The sequence below is a fragment of the Atractosteus spatula genome, chromosome 2 (assembly GCF_055471065.1).
Source record: "Atractosteus spatula isolate fAtrSpa1 chromosome 2, fAtrSpa1.hap1, whole genome shotgun sequence".
Taxonomy (NCBI): Eukaryota; Metazoa; Chordata; class Actinopteri; order Semionotiformes; family Lepisosteidae; genus Atractosteus; species Atractosteus spatula.
The window spans coordinates 53,664,578-53,692,176 of NC_142707.1; the positions used below are offsets into that span (position 1 = coordinate 53,664,578).

General features: G+C 36.9%; 1 protein-coding gene across 1 annotated transcript; it reads right to left on the reverse strand.

Moving 5' to 3' along the window:
• Positions 1 to 27,599, reverse strand: apoba (apolipoprotein Ba). Its single transcript, XM_088909688.1, has 30 exons — positions 27,510 to 27,599; positions 26,860 to 26,904; positions 26,049 to 26,165; positions 25,479 to 25,620; positions 24,902 to 25,049; positions 23,957 to 24,097; positions 23,003 to 23,127; positions 22,793 to 22,884; positions 22,071 to 22,293; positions 21,002 to 21,229; positions 20,293 to 20,410; positions 19,714 to 19,860; positions 19,166 to 19,377; positions 18,370 to 18,598; positions 18,034 to 18,213; positions 17,734 to 17,934; positions 17,062 to 17,229; positions 16,462 to 16,667; positions 16,153 to 16,335; positions 15,766 to 15,887; positions 15,294 to 15,507; positions 14,915 to 15,087; positions 14,404 to 14,579; positions 13,656 to 13,777; positions 12,051 to 12,424; positions 3,896 to 11,533; positions 3,479 to 3,590; positions 2,709 to 2,738; positions 2,114 to 2,300; positions 1 to 1,809 (listed from the first exon to the last, which is right to left on the reverse strand). The coding sequence occupies exons 1-30, from the start codon at positions 27,562 to 27,564 to the stop codon at positions 253 to 255; spliced, it is 13,665 nt and encodes a 4,554-aa protein (XP_088765814.1). The 5' UTR covers positions 27,565 to 27,599; the 3' UTR covers positions 1 to 252.

Below are 27,599 nucleotides of genomic sequence, written 5' to 3' on the forward strand. Positions count from 1 at the left end.
TAAAGGGAACAAAGATTTAATAAAGAATTGCTATTTATTTGAACTTTTAGCAAACCTGAAATAACCTAAAAAATTACAACATTTAATTTACAAAAAAGAATGAAGATAAAACAGCTTTTACATGATGCAGTTTGTATAACACATTTAAATACAAGGATTTATGAGTTTATAACAAATGTCCTTCTTGTTCTGAATCAGACCATCAATTTCATTGAGCAGCTTTCCCCATGTAGATGGTTGTGTTTAATGTGCTCACTGATCCCTGCGCTTTGGTAATTCGTCAAAGGATTCCCAGAGGAATGGAAGAGGTACATTGACATTAAGCTCCGAATCACTGACTTGCATGTAAGGTCGCATGTTCCTGGAAAGCTCCTGAAGAAGGTTTAAAATGTCGTTGTAAATTGAAAAATACCTTTGAATCACAAAATCTATGATTTTTTTAATTTCAGATGACAGGTTGTCAAGAGACATTTTGTCAAAAGCATTCTGGATTTGGACTTTGGCAAGATCTTTGTATTCATTGGCAGCTCTTTTGGCACTGGTAGACAATTCACGCATTTGATCTTGAGCTCTATTTACCAGGTATGACACCATCTCCTGGCCTTTCCCTTCTACATTGAAAACCAGATCATCAACATAGTTAAAATACTCAGATCCCTTTGTGTCAATTATTTCTTTCACCTCTTTCACATATACAAAAAACCTCTTGATTAGGTCAATTATCTTCTCTTCAATTTCATAGTACCTGACAGTCCATCCAACCATGTTAGCATCCAGATACTCTTCTCGGAGGGACTTCACATAAAGACTGGCTTTCTCCAGGTGTTTCAGAATTATATTGAGCATATCCTCTGACAATCTATATACATGTACTGCACTCTTTAAAATGTATATTAAGTCATCTTTGATTTTCTCTGTAGTGGGTGAATTCATGACATCAGAGTAAATCTCCCCAATCTTGGTTCTGATTTCTTCAAAATTCTGGGATTTCAAAGTGCTGATAATTTCTTCAACTTTCTGGGAGCAAGTCTGGAGAAAATCTCGCAATTCCTGAAGTATCTTCTCAAGGCTTACCTTCTGAAGGCTCTTCACAGTTTCTATTGCTTTATTCTGGATTGTTCTTAATTCATTTTTAATTTTTTTCAATACTTCCTTTCCAGATACAGTTTGGTCAGTACCGGGCACCTTGAATTCAATACTTTTGATGTAGTTTACCAAAGCACTTATATATCTTTCCATGAAGTCATCTACTTGTTGAATTATCTGGTCAATCATATAGATGACAGACTGAGTGGCTTGAAGGTAGAGCTCATGGCCTGTAAATCGCTCTTCGAATCCAGGCAACTGAAATTTAGTCTCCTTTAAGAATTTGATGGCAGCGTCAAGCAGTTCTTTAACCTTCTTTTGATATTGTCTCAATACGTCTTTTGTACTGTCATAGAACTTGCTGCTCAAGTCCTGGAGATCTGCACTACCCAGGCTGTCAGCTGCCCTTTTATATAACTTCTTGGTCTCATCCCCAATTTGTTCAAATGTCTTGGGAAGCTCTCTATAGGATGTTTCAATGGCATTTGAAACTGCTTTCCTCAGATTCTGTGCACACACACTGATTTCGACTCCAAAGAGATTACGGTGGTATTTGTCAATGCACTTGTACACAGCAGACATCATTTTGGGCACCTTTTCCCTCAGTCCAGTCAGCATGTCGTAAAGAATATTCCCATTCCAGGTGGCTTGAAAGTGAAGCATTTCATGATTACGCAGGGACACTTCAGTATCCAGAATGTTTACATCTTTTTCAGGAGAGGACTGTGAAATTGAAATTAGAGGCAATTAGTACCAATATTCCAATACAACAAATCTATGTTTTTATCTTCTCTGTGTATATACAGTACATTGTATCTGAATGTAAATATACATTTTACCAAAATATATATCTTTTGGCAGGCTTATCTTTATTTACACCTATTAGCTATTTATAGTTGTGAGTAAAGTAGCTAGATAAATCCTAAGGTTCATTTTTTAAATCCTTGTGTACATTGCAATTAAAATTAAACAGACACATTGAAGTTATCCAACAAGTAACAACTTGAATGTCAAAAATGTCACTTACTGGGTATCGGCTATACAGCCTTCCATGCAATAGTTCTGGGCTTTTCTTTTCCAAAAGAAGCCCAAGGAAACCAGCAGATGTTGAAGAAACGGAAGCAGTGATTTCATCATTACGCCCTGTGTAACGTAAGCTAACATCTGCAAATGCTGGACTGGTGATGTCAACATTTAGTGTATGATGGGTTCCCCTGAAAATCAAGACAAGTGGTTTGAAAATAAAAGCAGTGAAGAGGAAAATACACAAATGTTATATCTCAACATTAAAAGTAAGATAAAAAATTTAGTAAAAAAATAAAAATTAGAAGGTTGATTGTATTTCCTCTCAAAAGTATTTTTTCTGACACTTTGAAACTTCTCTGATGTTTCTCTTTTTCTCTGTTTATCTTGAAAGACAAGCCAGCGAGCTCATTAATGAAGGACCCTATGACAATGGTCACATGTTACAGCATATGGAAAATTGAATTTGTGACTTAATTCATTCTTTTCTTCAAACGTAAATCTGATAATAGCAAGAATTTATTTTTGCTGCATACCAAGGACTAAAGTCAAGAATTTATAATTCTGTTTTTGTGTTCTAATTAAAATATGTACTGTACCTTCCATCTGGAGAAGCTTCTCTTTTCATTCTGAAAAACACAAAGAACAGAATACAATTCATACACGTAATAGTGTTTTTCATTTGTTGCTTATTATAAGCAATTTCTTAGGCTGTCCACCAGAGGGTATCTGTTTATCCAGCTACATTATAGAGGATCATAATCATACTGTATCTATAATAATATATAGACTGAGAGAGGGAGAGGGAAGGAGCCTATGTTCCTGTGACCTAAAAATAGGTTGTGCATATGAACTGAAGGAAACTTAAGAATCCTTATCTACAGCAAGTAACAGAAATTGAAACCCTGCTACCAAAAATACACACCATCGGTGGTACTTGTTTTGTATCATAAGCAACATGAACAGTTGATTATACAGTATGTACAGTATGTTGTATGGGAAACATTGATTATATAAAACTTCTGTTGGAAGGTTTTCAGTTGTTTAAAATATACTTTAGTTTCAGACTCTCATCAGGGACTTTATAATGAAGACTGTTTTTATTACATTGAACTGGCATGGTTGTGGCTCCTGACCCATATTTTAGACACTAAAAGTTCAACTGAAAGCCTTATCAACTGTGTATTCATTTCTCCAGGAGACACAAAAGACTGAAAAGAAAATGTAAAACAAGCTACAACAGGTAAAATGAACATCCATAAGACTGGATCCACTTTAACAGCTAGTACTTATCTATAGACCTAACATCTGTTAATGAAAATGTTAATCACAGTAAATATTAAAAAGAACTTCAGTTAAAACACACTACCTTTGATTCTGGGTGTACTCATGTTTCATATCAATGCTGAGGTCACTGTGTGAGAAGCTGGATTTTCCATTCAGGCTTAAAGCTCCATCTTGGTAAGTTGCTGTTGCACTCCCTGTAATGGATCAACACTTACTGAATCATAAATGCTAACATTCTTGAAATAAAGATTTTTACTTTTATTTACCACACTATCAAAATCATGACAACAACATTAAAAAAACAATTCAAACTTAATGCACATAATAAAATAAATATTTTTCTAAATATGTTTCTAAAAAAGAATAAAAAATAATAAAATGGATTAGTTCTGTATATTTATCACAGAAACATTGAAAAATAAAGAAGCAAAAGCAAATCAAAAGATTATTGATCTATTTATTCTATTTATCTATGGATCATTTTCAAGTAGTGCTTTACCTTCTAAGTCGTACTCCAGGAACACCAGTGTTGAACTGCAAGAGGAACGGACTGATGACACCAAGGAAGGGGACTTGTTTTCCAGGCTTGTGGTCCATGATACATTGTAAATTGGTGATGCAACTTTAACGGTAGCAGAAAGGGCACCAAAATATGGAATGAAAACTCCAGCAGGAAGACTGAGTGACAGTTCTGGAATCTCAATTTTTTGCTCTGGAATTGTGATGGTTGGCAGATCAAAGTTGGAAATCTTATTCACAATACTATCCAGGTGGATGGTATTTGTGCCAACTGTGAAGGTTTTTGGAAGAGTGAAGGATGAGATAGTGATATCAAATTCAGGAACTTTAACTGAAAAGTGAGGAAGTTTGGATTTCACCTTATTAAGATAGTCTGTTCCAATGTTGAGTTTTGGGAACTTCACGTTTGGCAAATGGGGCAGTGTCAGGTCAAACGAAAGTGTGCGGATCCTTTTGGGAATTTCAATCTTTTTGAAGTCAATGGTATATGATGGTACCCGCAGAGTTGTCAAGGGAACGTTAAAAGCTGGTGTATTGATAACAGAAGGGATGGAAACTTTGTCAGGAATGTTGAAATTCTCAATTGGAATGTCAATTTCTTGAATTTTTTGTGGAAGATTCTTAACCCATTCAGGTACTGCTAATGTTATTTCTGGAATGTTGATTATAACACCATCAGTTAGCGCTTGTACAGGCAAGGGGAAAAAATATCCATCTTTGTTCTTGGTGTATACAATGGAAGTGGAAGCGTTCAGGAACTGCAGATTTTCTTCATTTGTTGTTACATCAAACTTCAGAACATCCCATAAGCTCTTATCATACACTGGTAGTATCACCTGCTTCAGGAAAGACACATGTCCTTGCAAAGATCCACTTATATCTAAGCGCACCTCAGGCTCATCGTTTGACAAAAGCAGATCATTAGTAAGGATATTTGAGGATATCTGCCTTTTTCCACTCCAGGTAAACTGCTGCTTCTCAGAGCTGATACTGAGTGCTAGAGATTCAAAGATGCTTGCTTGTTCAGAAAGACTGCTTGGCTGTGACACATCAATCTGAAGGTCAGCTGTCAACATTGATGGAACCAAGTCCAGTGTCGCTTTGGCTGTTTGTCTCCCCTTAGTGTTGAATGACTTGGTGACGGCCTCATTGTTGCTGGTGTAGTTAAACATTGCATAAACACGGCGTGGAGATGCCTCCAGAGCTGAGTTCTCATTTAGTTCAAAATTCCACACCCTGATTCGTTTGGCATCTACCTTTGAATTTGCATCAGTTTTCATGGTTGACCGAAGTCCATTGGCATTGAGATAGACATTTGCTTCATTACTGATGGTTCCAGAAAACTTGTGATTTTTCACTGTAGTTCCATCAATCTTTCCTTTGGTTGATGTTTCCATAGAGAAGTATGATGTGAGTCCTTCAAGAGCAATGTTTTGTTCAACAGTTCCCTTTCCAGTTGTCTCAATAAGGGGAAGATTGAAATTATACTTCAGTTTGATATTTGAGGCTACATTGGGTTTAGACTTGCTGTTTCCAAGTAGCTCCTGACTAAATTCCATATTAAGAACTGGTAAGCTGACTTTGGCATTTGTTGTCACAGAGGCCTCCATGCTCTTCTTTGTGAGGCTCACAGTGCTGTCATGAGATCCCTCAATGTTCACATGTTCTAAAGATAAGGCAGTAGCCAGTTTCAAACCTCTCTTTCTTGTCAGGCTTGTTGTCCCATCAAACTTGAATTTAAGAACTTCGAATACTGAAGTCGAAGAAGCACCAAACCGGGCTACTATGTCAGTTTGATTGTATAGCCCTGCATTTGCATTGAGAGTGATCACAGTAGATTTCAGTGAAAAATCATAGGTTATGTTGCCCATAGCAGGAATCAGGATGTTATTTTGCATGCTGGGCAATTTGAACTTAGGAAGAGTGAGCTTGCGGAGTGTAGATGGCACGTGAAGAACTGGCAACTCCAATGAGGGAAGCACTAGAGTATATGTTGGAACTGAGAAACCGACCATTGGTACTCTAAAGCTAGGCGTACTGACTTCTTTGGGTATAACAAAACTAAATGCAGGTAATTCTGCTGTGAATGGAGAGACCTCTATATTCAATATTGGCACAGTATATCCAGGAATCCTGAATGTTCTTGGTAGCTTGTTGATTGAAGTATCGATTTTAAATTTGTCATATTGCTCTTTGGCTTTGTTGTAGGAGTTTGTGAGAAGAATGACTGCATTATCTCTTCCATATTCAAAGTTCTGATTAAGTAATTTGATATTATCATTTATAGTTTTGTATATTGGCTCCAGGTCAATAGAAAAGGCATGCATGTCTGGGTTTTTTTGATACTGAACCTTAAAATTCAAGTCAAATGACTGTCGAGTTGTCCGCAAGAGTTTCTTAAGGCCACTTTTTTCCCACAAAGACATTTCCTTTACTGAAGGAATTTTAATTGAGGTGTATGGTACAGGAATTTCAGGGGTTGTAATAGGGACATTTAAAAAGTCCAGATTGGCTTCACCATTCATTGTTGCGTAAACTCCAATGTCATTCTCGTTGTTTCCCAGTGTGAAATTGTGGGAATACTTATATTGGTTGAACCGGGCTCCAGCCTGCCAACTCACCTGCTGAACTCCAGAATTTAGAGTCAGTGCATAGCCATTCAAGAGTTCAATCTTTCCAGTAAGTTTCAGTGGGAAACTTATCTTCATATTCCCTTTGTTTTTGGAGTTCAGGACGATTTCAAATGGATGGGCCAAAAAATTTATGGAATTAGCTATTGTTCCACTGATTCTGCCAGTGAGATCACTGTCATGGGTAGCCACCAGTTCTATTTTCATGTCTGATACATGAGCTTTTCCATTCACAAGCAGAACACTGCTTTTGATGAAGGGCGTTTCTGTTTCAGCGCGAATGTCTAAAGTCGCATGGCTGAAGATGACAGATTCAGCTTCAATATTTTGTTTCATCTTCAAGGCTTTGCTATTTGTTTCAGCTGTAAAGGTTAGTTTAGCAGTGTTGACATTGATGCTGAACTGAAGGTCGCTTTTGTGAGTGCCATCATCAACGTAATCTTGAATGGACCACTTTGCACTTCCTGTATTTCTGACTGTTACTGAAACAGTTCCAGATTCCAGACGAGTGTTAACATTTTGTGCCACAGTTGCCTGACTTGAAATATCAGCTGCAGGGATATTCATGTTGTGATTGTATGTAGTGTCCATAGTTGCTGAAACTCCACTCTCTAAGGAGACACGTATGTTATTAACGAGTTCAGCAGTGTAAATTTCTGTGCTGGCTTTTGCAGTAGTCTTACTTGTTCCCTGTACCGAGGAGCCAGAGAATATTAAATCACCTTGATGGTTAAGGGAGAAAGCATTGTGGTTTATCTTAACAATCTCACTTAATTGTAGAGTCCTCATTCTTTGAGATGAGAGACGTGCAGTGATATCCAAAGTATAAGCAAGATATTCTACTGTAGATGTAGCCTGGGAGATAACAGATGCTGTGAATTGAGGATTTTTCTGGTTGCTTGTAGCATTCTGAAATTCAGCAGTTGTTACCAGGTTGTAGAAGGGAGATTTTATTTTAAACTCACCAGAGAGCTTGCCAAACGTGGGGACACTGACTTCATGAGGTATGCGTGGCAATTTATATTCTGGAATCTGAAGCATAGACATTTCAAAGTTTTCCAAATTAAGCTTTGGAATACTAAATTCAGGGAATCTAATTTCAGAAAGTGTTATCTCTGGGAATGTTAGATCAGGTAGATCAGAGAGATAGGCAATTTTCAAATCCCTGAAATAGATGTCAGGATCTGGGAGCTGGATTTCAAAATTTCGAATTCGGTCTACTACTGAAATAATTCCTCGCTTGATTTCGTTGAAGTCAATGGTTATGGATGGAATGGTGAATTCATTGAGGATGGTAATCTCTGGAGTTGTAAACCGGGTTGGTATGCGAATTTCTTGCAGTTTTTTCAGGTTGATTTTTACTGATGGGACTTCCAGATTTGTTAGAGGAACTGTAAATTCAGGCGTTTCAAACTCTGCCTTCCTCAGTGCTCGCAGACTTAGTTCAAATGATGGGATTCTGATTGTACCAATCCTATATTCAGGAAAAACATATCCATTTTCCAGGGCTTCATTTAATGTGTCCACAATTTCTTTAGCATCATATTGTACTGCTAGATTGTTGATCTCTTGGTAAACTTTGCTCCATTGATCTGTGATGTATTTGACCATGTTAATGTAGAAGTCACTTGCCCTCTGCAAATAGAGTTGGATTTCCTTTTTAATGTCCATTGTGCTGATCCTTTGTTTCAGGTCCATCAGGTTGTCCTGAACCCGTTTTTTAAATTCAGACAAGGCTGTGGAATCAACCAAGTCTTGAATCCACTTTAGAACCTCTGCAACTTTTGTGTCTCTTAATTGTTCTAAATAAGATACAGCAGCACCTTGGATTCCCCTTATATATTGCTGCAAAGCCTCAATTTTCTGTGGTATCTCAAATGTTTGAATCTGATCATTTATGTACTTTGTCATTTCACTGATTTTTTTATTGGCATCATCAACAAATTCATTGTAGTTAAATGACTTCAGTTTTTGTAGAAGAAAGTCAATGTACTGATTCAGCTGGTTAATCACTTCCTTATAATCGAGTTCTTTCAGTTGTCCAATTGTGTCATCCAGCTTTTGTAGTGCTTTATCTGTGTAGGCTGTAACATCAATGCTTTTAAGAGTATTTACAGCTGATTGTACGGTTTCTTTAATTTTATACCGCTTAGTCAGTAGCACTGCTTGATCCATCAGAACGTACACCTTCTTGTCAACTTCATACTTTACAAGTAACTCTTTCAGTGTTGCATAGGCACTGTTTATCTTTTCTGTTATTTCATAGTCCTCTATCCAATTTAGGATCAAGTCTCTGATGGCATCTAAAGCTTTTGCAATTTCTTCAGTAGGGATATTAGCTTTTAGTTTGTTCAGGGATTCTTGAATATTTATCGACTTAATTTTATCTGTGAGGGTATCACCAAACTTCTGGAGATCAAAGCTCTGAATTTGGCTTTTAAGGTCATTTAACTGCTTTTGGATTTGTGCTTTTATTTCATATCTAGAATCTAGGTCCTGCAACCAGGCTGCACCACTTTCCTTTAGTTTCTTCAGATCATACTTCTGAATGATTTCTTCCATTCCGCTAACTGTCTTTAAAGCAGTTTTGGTGATTTCATACTTCTTGTCAATTGCTTCCAATTCATTTAAAATATACCTCAGCACATCTGCAATGAATTCTTCCACATTAGCCTTTTCATAAGCATTTTTCAGATTACTCAGAATACTGTTAAATTGCTTTTGCAGTTCAACTAGAGCTTTTTCATTGAGTTCTCTGAGTCTGTCAAGGGCTCCTTCCAGGTCTTCCAGACTAACAGTATACTCCTTTGTGAACGCAACCACCTTCCTTTTGGCTTCAGCCACCTTGTTTTCCAAATCCATTGTCTTCATGTAGTCATTCACTTGTTGTGGCAATTTATCTAAACGTGCCTTGTGTTTGCGAATGAAGTCATTTATATTAAGACTTCTAAGAACATTTTGCAAGGACTCAAGCGTAACTACTAGGGTGTCTTTTATTTGTTCAATTAATGCAGGTAGGCTTTCTACAAAAGGTAGCTGAATGATATGCATATCCTTGTTTTTGTCATATTTGAGAAAGCCTGAAATACTGAACTCTTCTACCTGGTTAGAAACATCTCGAGACAGTCTAGAAGAGTCAGTTAGTTTCCTAAAATAGTCTGTGAGCACCTGACCTGAAAGTTCAACACCAATCATCTCAGCATTGTTGTAAGCTTGCATATCATGGTTGTATACATTCTCGTTGAGCTTTGTTTTGAGCTTCCAGTTTCCAGATTGTCCAGATGGGGTCAGTAGACCAACCAGCTTGTTTTCAAGAAGCGTTTCAACAGGTGTTTTGCTGTCCAGCTGATGAGTGGTTGATCCTCTGTAATCATGTGAATATGCAAAGGCTAGGGGCTCCGCTTTCATTAGGAATTTACTGAAGAGCTGGCCACTGTGTTTCCCATAGAAGTCAAGTTCTCCATTAGCATTAACAAGGGAATCAACAGAGAGAGTAAAAGGCATGGCTAGAGAGCGAATTGAGCTTTCAAATTGAAGGGATTTTGATTTTAAGCTGGCTTCACTGTTAAACTTAGCAGAAAGCCCAGCAACTTCAATGTCAGCATGATGGGTTATCTTTGCTTCCTTAATATTGCCAATGGTGTGGTATTTAGCAATACCCGTCAAATCTGCATAACTGATTTCATAGGTGTGTCTGAGTTCCTCATTCCCCATCACACCTCTTATGCTTCCCGATAGCTTCATCTGGTAAGGTTTAACTTTGAGTTGACCTACATTGTTAATATCAGCACCTAGCAACTTAAGATTATTGCTCAGGTCCAAGGAAACAGTGAAAGGCTCCATTTCAAACTTAATGTCATGTTTGTAGGAATTTTCAGGACAAATAAAGTTGTCGGTTTTAGAACGGAAGGCAAGAGTCCATAGAGTGATTCTCAGTGTGTGCATTTGTTCTGTCTTCATTTTCTCATATGATCCTATCATATTATTTGAAAAGTCCAGGCCTTTATTGTTGATTTTGAGGTTCATTCTGTTCACTGCATTCACATTCATAATATTGATTTTGTATATGGTGTTTAAGTACGCTTCAGACAATCCAAGTTTGCTATCCACATTAAGCTCCACTCTTTCTTGCAAAATGTCTCCCTTTGCACTAAGAGTAAGGGAAGCACCAGATCGGCCAATACCACCATTGAAGTTGTTCTCAAATGTCAATGGGCTGCACTGAAGTGTTGTTGTGCCACTTGTAGACAAGCCGTCCTGGGTGATGCTCAGGGTTGCCTTGTGAGATCCACGGCCTGCCTCGACATTGATGCTGCCATCGGTATTGATTTCAAGGCCCCGGCCATTCAGAGAACCAGAAACAAGAGCATAGACTCTGTTTCTATAATATTCAGCTTGGGATTCCACTCTGACTGTTGCTGCCTGACTGGAAATGGCAAGTTCCATTGTGTTGCGCAGTGTTTTGCTGAGATACCTTGCAGCTGCGTCTGACTTTAGCAAGAGGTTGCCATCCTTATAGCTTAGTTCGCCGATGTGTTTAAGAGCATCATTGTGTGCATTCGTGTTGGATGTGATAGAAAGCACTTCATTGGCATAGGATCCTTTTATTCTGTTCTGGGCCTGAAGGAAGGACGTATCCAGCTTCAGCCAGGATTCTCCACTTGCTTCATAGTTCTTTGGATTGATAACATATGTTACAGTGTACCATGCATTGCTGTATAGTGGTCCCAGTCTGATTGATCCATTCACAATTGCATCAGTTTTAAATTCGTCAAATGTACCAGTAAGTTCCGATGAGTAGATCAAAGATGATTTAATTCCCAGAATGCTGGAGGCATCAAAGGTGTACATGGCTCTAGCATTAAGATTCTCATTTAAAGTACCAGCTTCAGACCAACTGAAACTTGCATCAAGGAGTTTGTGCTGCAAGGATCCTTTGACTGTACATCTAAACATTTCATCAGCATTCACATGGATCAGTCCAGTGCCTGTGCAAAAACAAAACAACAAACAAAACATTGTCTTAAAATCAGAAAAAAATGACTATTATGCTTCAAATCCTTGTCTTCAATAAAGTGTGAATCTAAAATCAAAATCATAAAGATGGAAAATATACAAATAAGGCGGATTTCAGTTTTTTTCTTAGTTTTTCAAAATGAAATTAGAATTCTTTTCAGCAATAGCATACTGCTACTACTTGAACATCACTGGAAGTATGTTAAGATGTACAGTATTCAGCAGAGCTTCATCAACCGCATCACTGATTTAAATCATGATGAAAACAACCCTAAAGGAATATACAGTATCTATATATATATTAAATTATTAAGGAATCTTATTATTAAATTGTTGTAAAGTAAACAGCTGCTGAAGCAAGGTGTATAAAATAAGAAATGACCATTTTATAACTGGTTTCACATTCACAACGGATACAAATATAAATAGAAACATATTTTACATAATATTACAGAATAAAATGCAGAGAACATAAAATAATACCTTTACCTTCTATTTTGTAAGAAAGGAGTTCAACTGGGCACTCAGCCATGACTTGATACTTTGCAATGAAGTTATGAGTGTCTGTTGTCTGATTTCCACCACTTACGGAAGCTGTCCAGTTATAGAGGTTGCTCTGGACCCTAGTAGATAGTTCAGCAACTCCAAGAAGGGGCACACTGAGCTCATATGTTTGGGGAATGCTGAAAGAAGGAATGTTGAACTCCCTGGTAGGAATATTGATTCCTAATTTTGGCAGAACTAGTGGAGGAGAATACATAGTTGTGGGAAAATTCAAATCCTCAGAAGTTTTTCCTCCAAATGGCAGTGGAACATTGATGGTAAACTTATCTTTGTTGAACTGGTATCTGAACAAGCTGTCACTGTGGGGAGAAAAAACAGAACAATTTATTGCTATTTTGTAAAAATTAACCCATATACAGTAAGTGTACTGTATCAAACATACACTATCACTAAATCAGATATACTTAAGAAAAGTATTTGTGATGTGCAACCGCATTTCTTAAGATATAGTCATAGTTAACCACATAATAGTCATGTCTTACAGTGGTGTTATATCCATTACCACTGCACTTGTGGTGCAAGTGAAAATTAAATTTGTTTGGCTACTTAGGCTTTGTGCATCAGATAAATTCAGACCATAGAAAATGGATCAGAAACTATATTGCTTTAACATCTAAAAGCATCTAAAAAAATGCTGCACTAATGTTAACACTAATGATGGTCCTTTAGTACAGGCTCTTAAAGAAGTCTTTTGTTGGCATTTTTGTTATGCTGCTGTCCATCTATCTGAAGCACTATAAAATGTGCAATATATACACTGCACATAAAAGCCAGTGGTGTAGTTCCTAATGACAAACAGCAAGACCCCATGCCTAAGGTTTTAATGCATGTTAGTTATCAACAGAATTACCTTTCTTAATACACAATTTTAATTCACATACAATCAACTTTATAAAATTTTAAAGGTGATTTAAAAAAAATAAATTTAGATTGCTAATTAGTTTTGTTACACCCAATCGTCTATTACATGTTTTGTATGTTGCAGCTGATGACACTGAGCCCCAGACTTCACATTTAAGGGAAAGTGCGGAAGTATAGGCAGAGTCCGCCAACCTGCCCACCTTCAAGCTTCTTGTCTTATATAAGCAGCCCAAGGCTGCAATTTCCCAAAAGGTCTCCAGGGGCACTGTGTCACACACAGTGACACAGCTGGGAGAAAACTGAATGATTAATCCCAAATTACCCTAGGCAGCCCTCTGCCAATTGTCACTGCTGGTTAGGGAATCCTAAACTTAAATGAAGCTTAATGGAATGGGTTTATCCCAAGGAATTTTATATATTTAAGCAAGATATAAACATAAATAAAAATAGACTGTATTTTTACACCAAAATGGAGAAATTATATTATAATTCTTGTATGCCAACAAAATATGGTTCTGCCTTTCTTAAACTCTGTCTCTGTAATAAGAATGGTGACTGAAAAAAAACCACATTTTATCAACCCATAACAAAAAAAGTATTTTATTAATGTCCTTGTTTTTTTCATATAAAAAAATTCTAAATTACATTTGTAGACTCAGTCCAACTTACGATTTCATGTAGAGTTTCTCCGGGAAAGAGAAAAGGGTGATTTCTGGAATATTTCTCTTGATCCCAAGCTTTTCAATGTAGGGAAAATCCTTTGCCATTTTATCCAACCAGATGTTTCCTGCCTGTTAAAAAGGGATCGTTTGCAAATTATATTTTCAAAAAGAAACAAAATTTGTTGAAGCATAGTAATTCTTTCATGTCGTATTAACATTCTGTTAACCTTAAATGTAAGTGACCAACAGTCATAGAAATACTTGAATTTTGTAAAACTATAACCCCTCAGAAGCACATAAAATCATTTCAAAGCTTATTTCCTATATGGCATTGACAAATGCTAAGAATATGTACATACTATTTCTTTTATGAAGTTAAATCAAATCCTTTTGTCCACCTTTTTTCACGGTATAGAGAAACACTGTGTTGTGGTTTCTCAGGTTTCAGCAAATGAGATTTAAATGTCTGTTTAGAGGGCTTGAACTTCCAAAGGGAAATAGCATTGAATATCAAACTGAACCTGAATGAGGCATGAAGAACGATTTCTTACATTTCCAGACTGCGTTATTGAGAATGAACTGTTTTTCATATTGGGATATGGTTAACAGAGAGTAATGAACTTTTAGTATGGTTGTATCAAACTTCAAACCCAAATTTAAGGTACTGACGGTTGAAGTAATGTATCCTGATTTTACCACCTTTTCCACCTCTACCCTACACATCTTTAACCAGAAAGGATGCATTGTTGTCTAACCTCAATTGACTTGGAAACGATGTGACGAAGCTTCATGTCAGTCTTAGCCACTTTTTGTTCCAGGATGTCATCAACATACTTCTGCAGGTACTTCTGGTACTGTTCAGGGTCAGGGAGAAACTTTGTAACCTCTGAGTTCACATCTGACTTCAGTTCAATCTCCACTTTGTTATCATCTAGGACAGGGAGAAAGGTGCTTACAGTAAATGACAACTATCAGCCACATCCAAACTTCACATTTTTCTATCAAAAAAGATTAACACTCTGTAAAACAGAATACATTTAAAAGAAGAATGGTGAACTCTTTGCGAGGAAGGTTAAGGAGATCAAATTTTAAATTATTTATAAATTCATATTTTCTATACAGTACATACACACTATAATTATACACTATAATTTAATGAAAGGAATTAAAACACAATAAATTATAGGAACCAATAGCATTTATTGCATTTCAATACTTCTCAGTATATTTTTACAGCAATGTCACAACAAGGTACGTGAGGAGTACCATATCTGAAGGTGGCTCTTTGCACGGAGGAAGACTCTGGGATCTTGATAGATGAGTCAAGCTGCACGGTCAGTCCACCGCTGCTCTTAATGGTGGCAGTCGTAATAGCATCAATTTTGAGCGAAGGGATCGTCAGCTGGCCCTGAAGCAGGCCATCCTTCATTCCCTCAAGTCTGCAAAAAAACAAATATCAATGCCAACAGTTCCCCCTATCACACACACACAAATGTATGCTTTGGGGTGGAACACACAGGCAACAACAGAGAACAGGATTCAACTCCCTGTTTGAGCTATGCTACTGAAGTGTAGGGGGAGATGCCATTGACAGCGTTAAGAATGGCTTAACAATATAGATGACATGCTGTACAGAAAATATTACCTTGCATGGCCAACTAGTGACAGCTCTGGGACTTTCTTGTTTGTGACATCGACAGTGAGAACATACGTCTTCTTTCCCTTAACCATGGCTTCTGTGTTGACTCCGAGCTTAATCCCGGTTTCAATATCATAATCTGGTATTTGGAGGTCACTGCTCATGGTCATCTTGTTTCTGTTGTACTTCAGAGTAACTGAGGCTTCTGAAGTTTGAGATCCTTGGTCCAAAGAAGACATAAGGTACATTTTAAAATGTTTACACTCAGAGCATTATATACAGTAATATGAGCTAAGGCAGTGTTCTTCAATCTTTTTAGCCTCATTTGAGCTCCACTAAAAGTACAGTATAATGGAAGAAAAAAACTTTGAACTCATCCATTATAATTATGCCTCTGTGGCTCTGTATGTAAGGTACCAGATCAGTACTGTTGAACAGAAAAAACAAATAGTTTTTCCGCTTTCACAGAGACACGTACCTTCTGCTTGAAGAATTATTTTAACAGTGTCAATTTTTTGACGTCCTTCTCTTGCGACCTCATAGCCAACTGTTGCAGAGTATTCTGTGACTTCTCCTGTGGGCTGAACCTCCAGAGCAAACCTACAAAAATGTTCACGGTCATTTCGGGGTTTCATTCCCTTGGAATGACGCATTTGCAAGCCATGAGTCAGTGATTTTTTGATAAGCAGCACAAAAGCAGATTTTTTCAATCTCAGATTTTTTTAGAAGGTTTTAATTCCCACATGTTATTATCATAGATCTTTGTAAATACTGTAACTACACCAATCTATAACATGTACATGACAGGTGTAAAGTATTCAGCATGAGAACTCGCCACTGTATGACATCTCAAGTTTCCACGAACCTTGTTTCTCCGGTTAGTGGATAGTATGGAGCTGAGTCTGTGGAGCTGGCATTGGAGTACCGAACAGTGGTGCAATACTGCAGACCAGTGAGAAGGGGCCTGCATGTTACAGAGTCAGTTCTGCTTTCCACCAGAGGAGGCACAATCTCAGTCTGAGTGGAGGACACGGACAGAAGTTTGTTGCTGTAATTAAAAAAGAGGGAATGATCAATAAGTAAACATAAACATAGGTTAAATTCCATTACAATGCCCTGAAGTTTATTTTAACAAAAGCAGACTTAGTTAATGTTGGTGATATGTGAAGCCTACCTGATACTGAAGAGCTGGGTGGGCCCCTGAGGTGCTGGAATGGATAATTTGACCTGGTTTCCTTTCATGGTCAGTTTGGCATTAAATGCACTTTCATGGTAGATATTGGTGTGCATCTCCACACCGGCTGTGGTGAACTCTGGGATATGAACGCCCATGTGTGTCACAAACTCTACTCCCACCGATGGCATGAAGCTCAGTTCTTTCTGTGGGTGAAAAACCATTATTGTGAGAAATGACTTCGGAAATATCCCCATCAGCTCTACACACACTTAAAGTCTTTTGTCTCCTATTCCTTTACATCAGGGGTATCAGCTGTATTGTTATTAATTTATCCTTAGGTTTACTGATATGTAACCAGGAATGTATTTGTGCAAAATAAGATCACTTTATTAGCCTATGTACGATGTAAAATGCTGATGTACATACTATAAAACAAAAGAGCAAAGGTTTTGTAAAACACTGAACATAAATTCATATTCACAAGACAGTATCATTTTAAAATAAAGAATAGCTTTTGATCACAATGGTTACTGCCTTTGGATATAAGAGATCAATATCTGTTGATAGAACAGACCCAGCCTGCATATTTGTATTTACCATTTCCGGTGTCATTTTCAGACCACCCTTAGCACCAGGAGCAAAAACTCCAGACAATGAGAATTTCAGTGGAAAGCCAGTAGATGTAGGGAGGGAGAATTCATTGTCCATGAAAATGTAATGAGCAAAAATCTCATTGTCTGTGCCAGATAGCAGAGATTTGGCAATCTAAAACGAAAAGACACAAATACTCTGTTAATGCATCAGGTTCATAGAAAGCTAATTAGATATTTGTTGTTTCATACTGCTAATCAGTTTAAAATGAAATATGAAAAGTACAGAGAACTAAGTATTAATTTATATACTGAGATGAATTAAAAACATCAAATGTTATTGGTTTCATTTCTCATTTTGCATATGTAAAATTTACAATTTTGAAATTTGTTTAAACAATTATTCATTACATTTCTATCATTAGTCAAAAAATAATTTTGACTACAAGTTAACATATCACGCATTATTACAGTATGTATAACTAAACACGCAAAATAAATAAAAATATTTTTGATGTAATAAATCCCTGCAATGAAGAAACGTTCATGCATGTAACCTTAAATATGCTAGGTAGGTGTACTGATATGCAGATCCCATTTATCTCAGACAACATTCTCCCTACAGTATGTGGTAGCTCCCAAGAATCTATTTTATGATTAGAATTAAACTACACAGTACCTTTGAAGGGACTGTTGAAATGGATGTTGCAAGCGTCTCAGCCATCTGTACAACGTATTTCAGGTCACTAGCTTTTATGTGTCCAAGTTCAGTTCCCATGATCCTCAAGTACGCCATTGCCTCGGGGGACTTCTGAGATTTCAAATCCTTCATCAGCCTGTTAAAGTTGCGACTCACTTCCTTCACAATGTCCACTGGGATCTGTGAGATATTAAAATAGAATTAAGGTAAAATTTGGAAAATTAAACATTAAATGCTGGGTATCTGGATATCAGAGGACGAATTTGTCTTATACAGTACCTCTCTCTTTACTCTTTCGCTCTTCAGAGGTGCAACCCAGTTCTTAAGAACTTCATTGACTTTGTCAGGCATCTTGTTTTCTGCCCAGTACATTGCCTTCATTGCACTGTCTGGAAAAAACCCCTTCTCTCCAAATAGGGCATCAATGGTTGGTTCAAATCCATTTCCCTCAAGGCCAACCTTTGCGTGGAAAGAGAGAATTAAAATAAGGTGCTTGAAAATTGAATCCAAAGAGGATATTTAAACCTGAAGAGTAATATAAATTGGTTTGTGCTACAGTGCTTTTACCGTGCTTCGCTTAAGAAAAGCAGGCATATTCAAAAGTATCTCTCGTACCTCGAACATGTCAATGTTGTATCCAAAGGCTTTAAGTGTGGTCTCCAGCATGACTTCCCTGGGCATGTAGCCACTTGGATCAAAAATCATGTTTCCTTGCATACTGGCTTCGAGAGGTTCCTCTTGTAATGGCATAGATGAGGAAATCTTATAGTTGCGAGACAATTTCCTTGAGCCCTCGACAACTGGTACTTCAAAGCTTTTGAGAGCTATTATTTTTTCCCTTAGTCTGTTGTAAAAAAGGAAATTGGCTTTAGATACAGTATAAGCATACAATTTTAAGTGAACAGTCTGTAAATTTGTTGGTGTTTTACTATGTAATAATTTCACCTCAAAGGACAAAGAGGGCTTTAGAGATGGATAAAGGTAACTGCTTGGAGAAAATATTCTTTGTCAGGTCAGTATTTTAGTGTTGTTCTGTACATGCAAAATCTAGTTTGCATTTTACATTGATGATGGCAACAATAAGTATGAATATGAAAACCTAGAGTGGTTGAATATCTATTAGTGAGTGCATATAAAATACTTAAACTGTTTAGAGACATAAAAAGTCTCTGGAATTGTGATTTCATGGGATTTATAATAAACATTAATCCTTTCCTGGGGTAGTCTACAATAGTCTCTTCCTTACATGTGCTGTATACATTCTAGTGCCAATTGACACCAAGTCTTGGTAAAGCAAAGTCAGTGAAACTACAGTACATTAAACTTAAATGTCTGTAAAAAAGTTTAGTGGGAGATGCAGGATTGCCTTGTATCATCTTGTTTTTTGGCTTGTGAGGTGGAGTGAGCTTACCCCTGGACAGAGGGCTCCTTGGAATCCAGAATGTTGGTGATGTGGGAGGCAATGAAGCTCCTGACTTGCTCATTCTTCTCCTTTACCAGCATACGGGTCAGTTTGTTGAGGTCGGAGGGAGAAGGGTTTCTCATGAGCATCAGGTAGGCAGCCACTCGCTTCTGAACAGACCCACTCATATCCTGCAGTGTCTGAAGAAGAATGCTGCGCACCTGAAAGATAACCAAAAGCACTTAAGAATGGTTGCAAATGAGTCTATTCATCCCATTTCATCAAAATAAAATTCCTGAAATGTTTTTTTTTATTTGCTTTGTTTATTTGCTCATTTTTTTTAAATTGTTAATCAACTTTAAGATGCATGGATGGGAAATACTAACACTAATACTAAGTAAAAAATGTGCATGTACTGATTACCTGTTCTTTTCTTCAGTTGTATGATTTCTTTAATAAGGAAGATCTCTAAAACACTTTTAGTTTTAGTGACGGGTACATTCACTGGAGTATATTCAATAACCAAGGAAGCACAAGACAAAGGTATAGGCTTTTACCTCATCAGTAATGGCCATTTGCCTGAAAGCCTGGATAGCTGCCTGCTGAACAGCAGGCGAGGTGGACTTTTGTTTAACACACTTGAGAATAGTGGATTTCAGTTTAGGGCTTGCTGCTTCCATTGCACCTCCCATGTTCCCAATGGCCTGGAAGCAAACAAGAATTTAAGTTAAATTCAGCTTTGCATGTTTTTAAAGCAGACATAGACCCAGCAGTCAGTTCTATGGTTTATTTTCTGACTTGTTGTGTCCTTGTTTTTGTAAAGCGAAACAACGTTTTATTTTCCAGTACACGGCTCACATCCAACATTAAAGTCCAGCACATTGCCGAAATCCTTTATTTAAGACATTAGAAATTCCTTTTGTTTTGAAGGATTTTAAATAAAACCTTTTATTTAAAACACAACACAACATTATGACAATTCACATATAATAACAACCATTCTCGATATTCCCTCACCCAAAATGCAATTTAGTTTTAAACTTAACTTTCACTCTTCCTGCAAATGAAGCCAACATGACAAACAGGCAGTAGAGCCAGTGCAGTGACGTACTGTACAACAACAAGTGGATACACACCCGCAGAGTCAGGTAGGTTTGGTCCTCATCGCCTGAGCAATCACTGCCGAGCATGAAAGCCATGAATTCCGCCACTTCTGTCACTTCAGGTGTTACTTTGCCTTCATTCTGATAAAACCTAGAAAGAGTAAATACATTTAAAATACTGTAAGTCTTTACATACAGTAAATGGCATGTGAAATTCAGTGTGTACCTATACTGTTCAAAATGCTTATCGTAACAATAATGCACTCATTCTTCCCATAAGTTTTATTATTGTTGTCACAAGCTGCAAGCAGTGACATTTGGTGGCACATACTCATATAAATAACTACAAAGAACCTTAACAATTATTGGAATTCATAGAAAGATTGAAAACAATTTTAAAATTAGACTGACAAAGAGAGCTTTAAGACACTGCTCTGTAATTCATACCCTGATATTAGGCATTTTCTAAGCTGTATATTTATTACATTTTTGCTTTATTGTAGGCACTTCTTATGTATGGTGAAGAAATAAAAGGTTGTTCTTTTGTTTAAACTAACATATTTTTGCTATAGCTTAGTACAGCTGCATCTAACTTTTACATAGTTGGCTTTGCGCCCAGCAAATAAAAGGGGCAATAAGCCAAGAGACATGACTTAAATTATAAGATGCTTGTTTGAATACAGCACCAGTTATTAAATGGCAAATAACTTTGTGGTATGGATGTAGCAGGACCATGACTCACTTTTTGACACTGCTGCTGAGACCATAGAGCGTGGCCCTGCTCTGCCTGTGTTGAGCCATGCTGAGGATTTCTCGGACACGCTTGCTGCAGGGAGAAGGCAGCAGCCCCAGGGCATAAACGGCTGCGTCCACTGCGAAAGCTGAGGAATCGGATGTCCTCAAAACCTGGAGCATGGCGCTGGCGCACTCTGGGGTTCCACACTGAGGCAGGGCTTGCATTGTGATCATGCTGGAAACATAAGCATATCAATAACCATCCATCCATTTTCTTAGCACTTTATCCAATGCAGGGTCCTGAGAGAAATGGGGCCTCTCCAGGAAAGCGATGGGAGCAAGTCAGGACACACGCTGGACGGGACACCAGTGCATCACAGGCCACACACAGAAACAACACACACACTCACACCAGGGCCAGTTTTCCCAGAAGCCAATTAACCTTCCAGAATGTCTTTGGACTGTGGGAGGAAACCACTGATCACTGGGATCACATACAATCTCCACACCCAGGGCTTCATGGCCCATTGCGAGGCTTCAGTTCTAATGACTATGCCAATGGCCACTGCGCAACCCATGAATAGTCATTATTTTTAACATTTCTTCTCCATCTCAATTTTAACATTACTTTAGAAAGAAAAATGAGACAAGGTGAAAAAATGACCTTCTACTTGTAATCTGTTCAATGCAGGCTTCACACTAACAAATTAAATTAAAAAAAAAAAAACATGGTTTTAAACATCTTTTTTAAATTTACATCAAAATAAGAGAACAACATGTTTAATTAAGCACATTTTACATATGCCAATATGTATGTTGCCAATATGCCGATACTGCATGTGTTGGGAAATTTACAATTTTGCAGAATAAATTAAATAAAATTAAATTGAGCATACAGTACATACATGAATTTAATTTAATTTAAGACCAAACCACGATTATCATGACATCGATAAAACCTACAGTAAGTGACTCAATTCTTAATTTCATGAAATTCCTGCCTTGTCATTTCTCCACCAAAAACCTCAGCAGCTTTTTTGACTCAATAGTTTTATGAGTAGGGTTACATAGTTTACCTTGATATCTCTCCCATTTCCTTCACCATTGCACCCAGGGTCTCATTTTTTAAAGCTCTCAGTTCAGTGACAAGCTTCTGGAAGAGACTAGCTCTCTGCTGGCGTTGCTGTGTCTTGGGAAGGTTACTCAGGTCTCTGAGGGCTGTGAGGACAGCGTCCTTGCTCTGCACAGGGGATTTGTCATCAGAGTGCTCCATGAAAAGACTTCGAGGACTGGCATTGCCTAGATACAGGGACATCCAGCTTAGTCAGTGTCCGACTCAACCCTGCTGCTCTTCCAGACCTATTTTATATTTAAAACCTTTATTTTCACTTTCTTAGGGGATGTGGGGCAAAGCAAAAAAATTAACAATATTTTAAAAATTAAACTAATCTAATAAAAATGTATCTCTGTACTAGTTTGTAGGGAAAGAGTAAATTAGACAGGCTCCCTCACAGCAAAAATGTAAGGTAAAACTATCATCTGCTAATTATGTTGACTCTTTAAATTTCTTGATCATTTTACAATGAATTAAAATTTTTTCAGTCCTTTTTCTAATTGTCTTTCTCCATAGATAACTTGCCTGCTTTTATTTTATACTATATTTTATGAATGAATAATAAACAATTTAGAAAACATTATTATAATCTTTTTGATTACCCTAAGGAATAAGGTCCCTTTTCATAAAAAAAAACAAGAAAGAACCATTGAATGGGGGTATAAATAATTATTTAATCCTTACTATCAGAAGGCTCAAAGATTCTGTTGTTGATCTTGGTTGAATCTTTCAGAGTCAACGTTTGCTTCACATGTGATGAGATTCCATGTTCATTTCTGTTTTTGAAGACAGAAATATTGGAGAAACTTAGAACAAGAATAGAGCAACCAGCATTTCAAAGATGTAATCTCTGTTGAAAGCATCCTTTCTGTTTGTTTCTAGCACTTAACTTACTTGTAAGAGAATGGTAAAAAGATGTATTTCTCAATACAGGTAGCTCCAGTCACATGTTTTCTTTTAGGATCAAATTGGTAATTGCACGTCTGGCTACTGCTGATCAGATTTGAGAGGGGTATATGCTGCAAACAAAAAAAGAAAAAATGTAATTAACAGATTAGCCTCAGTTTTATGGTTCTAGTTTTATGTCTGATGACCAGCTATAAATGCCAGTTGGATACCATTTTCATGCCTTTTTTTATTTAAGATTGGAAAAGTCAAATATTTTTGTAAAAACCCACCCAATTTGGAATGGCCTATGAAAAGCTAATCACATATCCCTGGGGAGAATGAGGAAATGCAGGCTCAACTTTGAGCCATTGGTCCTTTAACACATCATGGGCAGCACAGCGCATTACCAGAAGCTTAGAACCGATTGGAGAAGACAGCTGGAGGGGTCACTGTTGCTAAGAGCCAAGAGAGACCCGGATGACAGATTTCACCATATGCTCTGCTGTATGCAGGAAATCGTACGTACGATCAGTTGGACAATCCTGGTTACATCTGGCTAATTAACCAGGCTTGAACCTGTGATCATACAGTTCAACCCACACTCTGGTTCAACTTCTCACAAAGCACCGTTACAGCCTTTAAATACAGATTTTATTTACCTGATCTAAAAAAGAATAGGTTATTGGATCCTTAAACAGAAACAGAATCCATATAAATGTACACTTCACAGTTATTTGTCTTGTTTTCAAATTACGTTAAATGTGTACGTATATTGTACATTCATACATACAGCATCTTACAGTTGCTAGTTGGTGTTTTTCTTTGCATGGAAAGTACAGTCAATTAGTTTATCATAAAATAATTTTTATAATGAAATCAATAAGTAACATACATTAAGTGGTTTACAAACATACAAAGAAATGTGGCACAAGAATTCTGACTCAAGGTCATATGCTTTACCATTCCAGAGATAAGAGCTAGTGGGCTTGTATAGTCATGTTTGGGGTGAAAGCGGTCACATTCACTAAGGTCTCTGGTGACAGTCACATCTGTGGCTGAGTTGGCAGTCACCACACTTCTGCATTGACCATGCAAGGTTTGCTGAAACAAAATACACATAAACATAGAAGAGCAAATGTAAGAAAGATCTAATATTCATATATTGTTATTCCAATATTTACTAATAATCATACCAATCAAGATGAGCTGAGCCAACTACTGTATCTATCTTCAATTGTCTTATTATTATTTACTTGCTAAACAGCACAGCACACATACTTCATAAAATGTTTTTACAACACCCACCATTGAATCTATTATTATAGTGTGCTGCCTTTTCTTGTACTTTGCTGAAAAGGAGTCAAAGTAAATTTTTATATTTAGTATTACTATTTATAGTTTTTGCTTGTGGAATGCATAACAGAGTTTGGTATTAGTGCAATGCTATTTGACAAATGCAAACCTGTAGTTTGTATCTGTATCTGTCGGTACAATTTTTAACCAGCATTCTACACAATTCAATACCAGAAACCCAGATAGTGAAGTCAGAAACATCAAATGGACAATGTTTGGTAAGAGGAGATGACCCATTTGTTGTTTTCTGATATGATCGATACTGAGCATATCCTCAATAACAAAATGCTCAAGTGGGATAGATGTGTTAAATGGCCCCCTCTTGTTTATAACTGCTCTTATGTTCTTATAAGTTGCCTGATAATAAAAACAGATTACCCTTCTGAAACTGGGAAGACATTAAAAATGAGATGTGACAGCTACATTAAGCAAAATGCTCAAATTAAAATCACATTAACCAAAAAGCCCCGGATAACAGTTTGCACAGCCATGAAGCACTGCTAAAATCAAAGCCACTGCAGAAGTGATGCTGTTAGCCAAAGCTTTGCTTACCATGTTCTCATTCTGCTGCTCGTTATCTGCTGGGGCCATGAGGGCTGAAATGATTCCTCTCTTGATATTCAAAATATTGGTGGGCTCTTCACTCTTTGGGAAGAGAGTGACCTTTGTTCCATGCTCAATTTGGAACATCAGGATGTTTCTGGAAAGTTGGAATGAGGAGTGTTAACACAATGAAAGTTTAAACCTGACTCATTCCAATATACCTATTTCCATATTGCTATAACTGTGAACAAACCTCCAGGTGGCTTGAATTGGATTAACTTTGCCATTATTATAATCATTATCATTCTACAACAACATGAATAGAATTCCAACGTCATTCATTTACCAAATAACTACTTTATAACTACGTTCATCCACATCTTGGTACTTTTTTTGCAAATATCCTTCTTCTTTTAACAGTATTAAATTACTGTACATATCTTAAGTATTTACTCAGTCATGGAAAAAGTCAGCATATTCTTAGACATATTCCTTGGAAAGGCGTCAACTGGTCATATGACCAGTTGGATTCCATGTGTTCATGGGACTTATGAAGGATACAGTGGCACAGGATTTTGAGTCTTACTTCTCCATAGCAGACTTGAAGGCAGCGGCACTGGGACTCTGACTGTACACCAGCCTTCCCTGAGGATCAATGAGCTTCACCTCACTCAGGGTGCAGTCTGTGGTTCGCATGATGAAGTTACATGTCCTTGGGACTTCCAGCTCTACCTACATGGGGAGACAAAGACAAATCACATTGCAGACAGCTGAGGCCTGATTGTGCTGATCACAATGACCACATTGAGTTTAGCTTAGCATGGCTTTCAAGGCACACCTTGTTGAACTTTGCAAAATTAAATTTTAAAGTTGGATCAGTTAATTGGTTAAAACAGGTTTCGATTGACAACAGTGGGAGGAAGGGAGAGCTGGAATGTTGCTGCTCCTTTGATTGGCAATTTTATTTTTTTTCAAACTAAAAAAACATTTAAAAGTATTTAAAATCACTTCAATTATGTATCTATAGAACCTGAAGTACTACACAAAATTACAAGAGACATAGTATTGCTTCTATTTGCTTCTAGTTCATTTTGCAGTTAAATATCATTAAATAATTGTGATATGAAAATAATAACTAAAAATCTCTGTAATGGACCTACCATGCATGTGATTCTTGGTCCATTCCTGAGGTTTGCTGTGCCAGTCACTCCATTTTGACTTTCTGCTTCGTATCGGTATACATATTTCTTCAAGTTCTTAAATCTTGTTGAAACTTTTAAAAATACAGATAAATAAATCAGGTATAAGCAGCTTCAATATGGCAAATGAATCATATCTATAGTCGGAGCAATACAACAATTGCACATTCGAGCTTATCCAAGCATATTCAAGTTTATTTTGTGATTTTCTTTTATATGTTATTTGCATTGTTTCCAAATGTATGATATGGAAAACAAGCTTAATAACATTTACTTTCCCAAAACCTTTATGTCACGCCATCTACATAAAAAATACTCTAGATCAGGTCACTGTACAGCTAAAGATCCACATGGGGGCGTCATTGCCATATTGTTCTGTATGTCCAAAGTTTCATAAACCTGAGGCAAACAATTTTAGTTCCAAATCATCACTTGTACACAAGAACTTTGAACCCTTGCTGATGGACAGATAGTTCTGCCAGTTTCTTGAGTCAACAACATTGTGTTGTGATATACCTAGAAAAGAATCTGTAGTTCAAACACTCCATTTCAAAATGCTTGAAATCTCCTCCAGCATTTCAAAATCCGCTTCTAATGGTCCTCAATTCCAATGCTTTCTTTCAGACGTCTTCAGACAAATTTGCATACAGGTTGAAATGTGATTGGATGCATTAGGTTTCCTAGGTCTCTCACAGCAGCATTCCTGTTGTGTTTTATCCAGTAATATTTAATTTAATGAAAATGAAGTATGTCACTGAAACTACTTACGCAAACAGGTTGGACTTTGTTCATCAGCACTCTCATTATCTTGTTCTATAAAATAAAATACCCGAATAAAGTTTTCATAACTTTTGAAGATGCAGCATTATGGTAATAATTTCAACAGTCTAAAAGCTCCTAATCTTTAATTGTATGAATACGAATACAACTTTATATTACATTAATCATGAAAATCATGTCAGTCTACTGTATTCTACTGGTATTCTGTTTCAACAGTACATAAATAACAAGTAGCACAATTACAATATTTATTGAACATCCATTCTGTGTATTTCTAAATAATAAATACCATACTAATTATATTTATATATAAAATATTATATCATTTAGAAGTGATAATTGTATCACTCTATTTTATTCATTTATTCTAATGTTATATTCTTAAACAATCCGTTTTAAATAACATCAGGTTTAGATTACAGCAAACATTTTAGAATGATATGTTTCTTAAATTCAGTTAAAATGGATTAAACACAAAGTACAGGGATGTGAGAAGCGTTTAGAAGTACACAGAAATGTACAATGTACAGAAAATTACAATACATTGTAATTGATGTATTTCTGATAAGTGACATGAGAGCCATTAGGGAGAGCAGGTAATTAAATAAAATCCGAGTAAAAGAAGTGCAGGTACTTACGTGCAAAGGCATAGGTGATCAAGAGCAGCAGGAGAGAGAGCTTTGGGTCACCCATGATGGGTAAGAAAAGCTCCTTCCTTTGTTACCCTT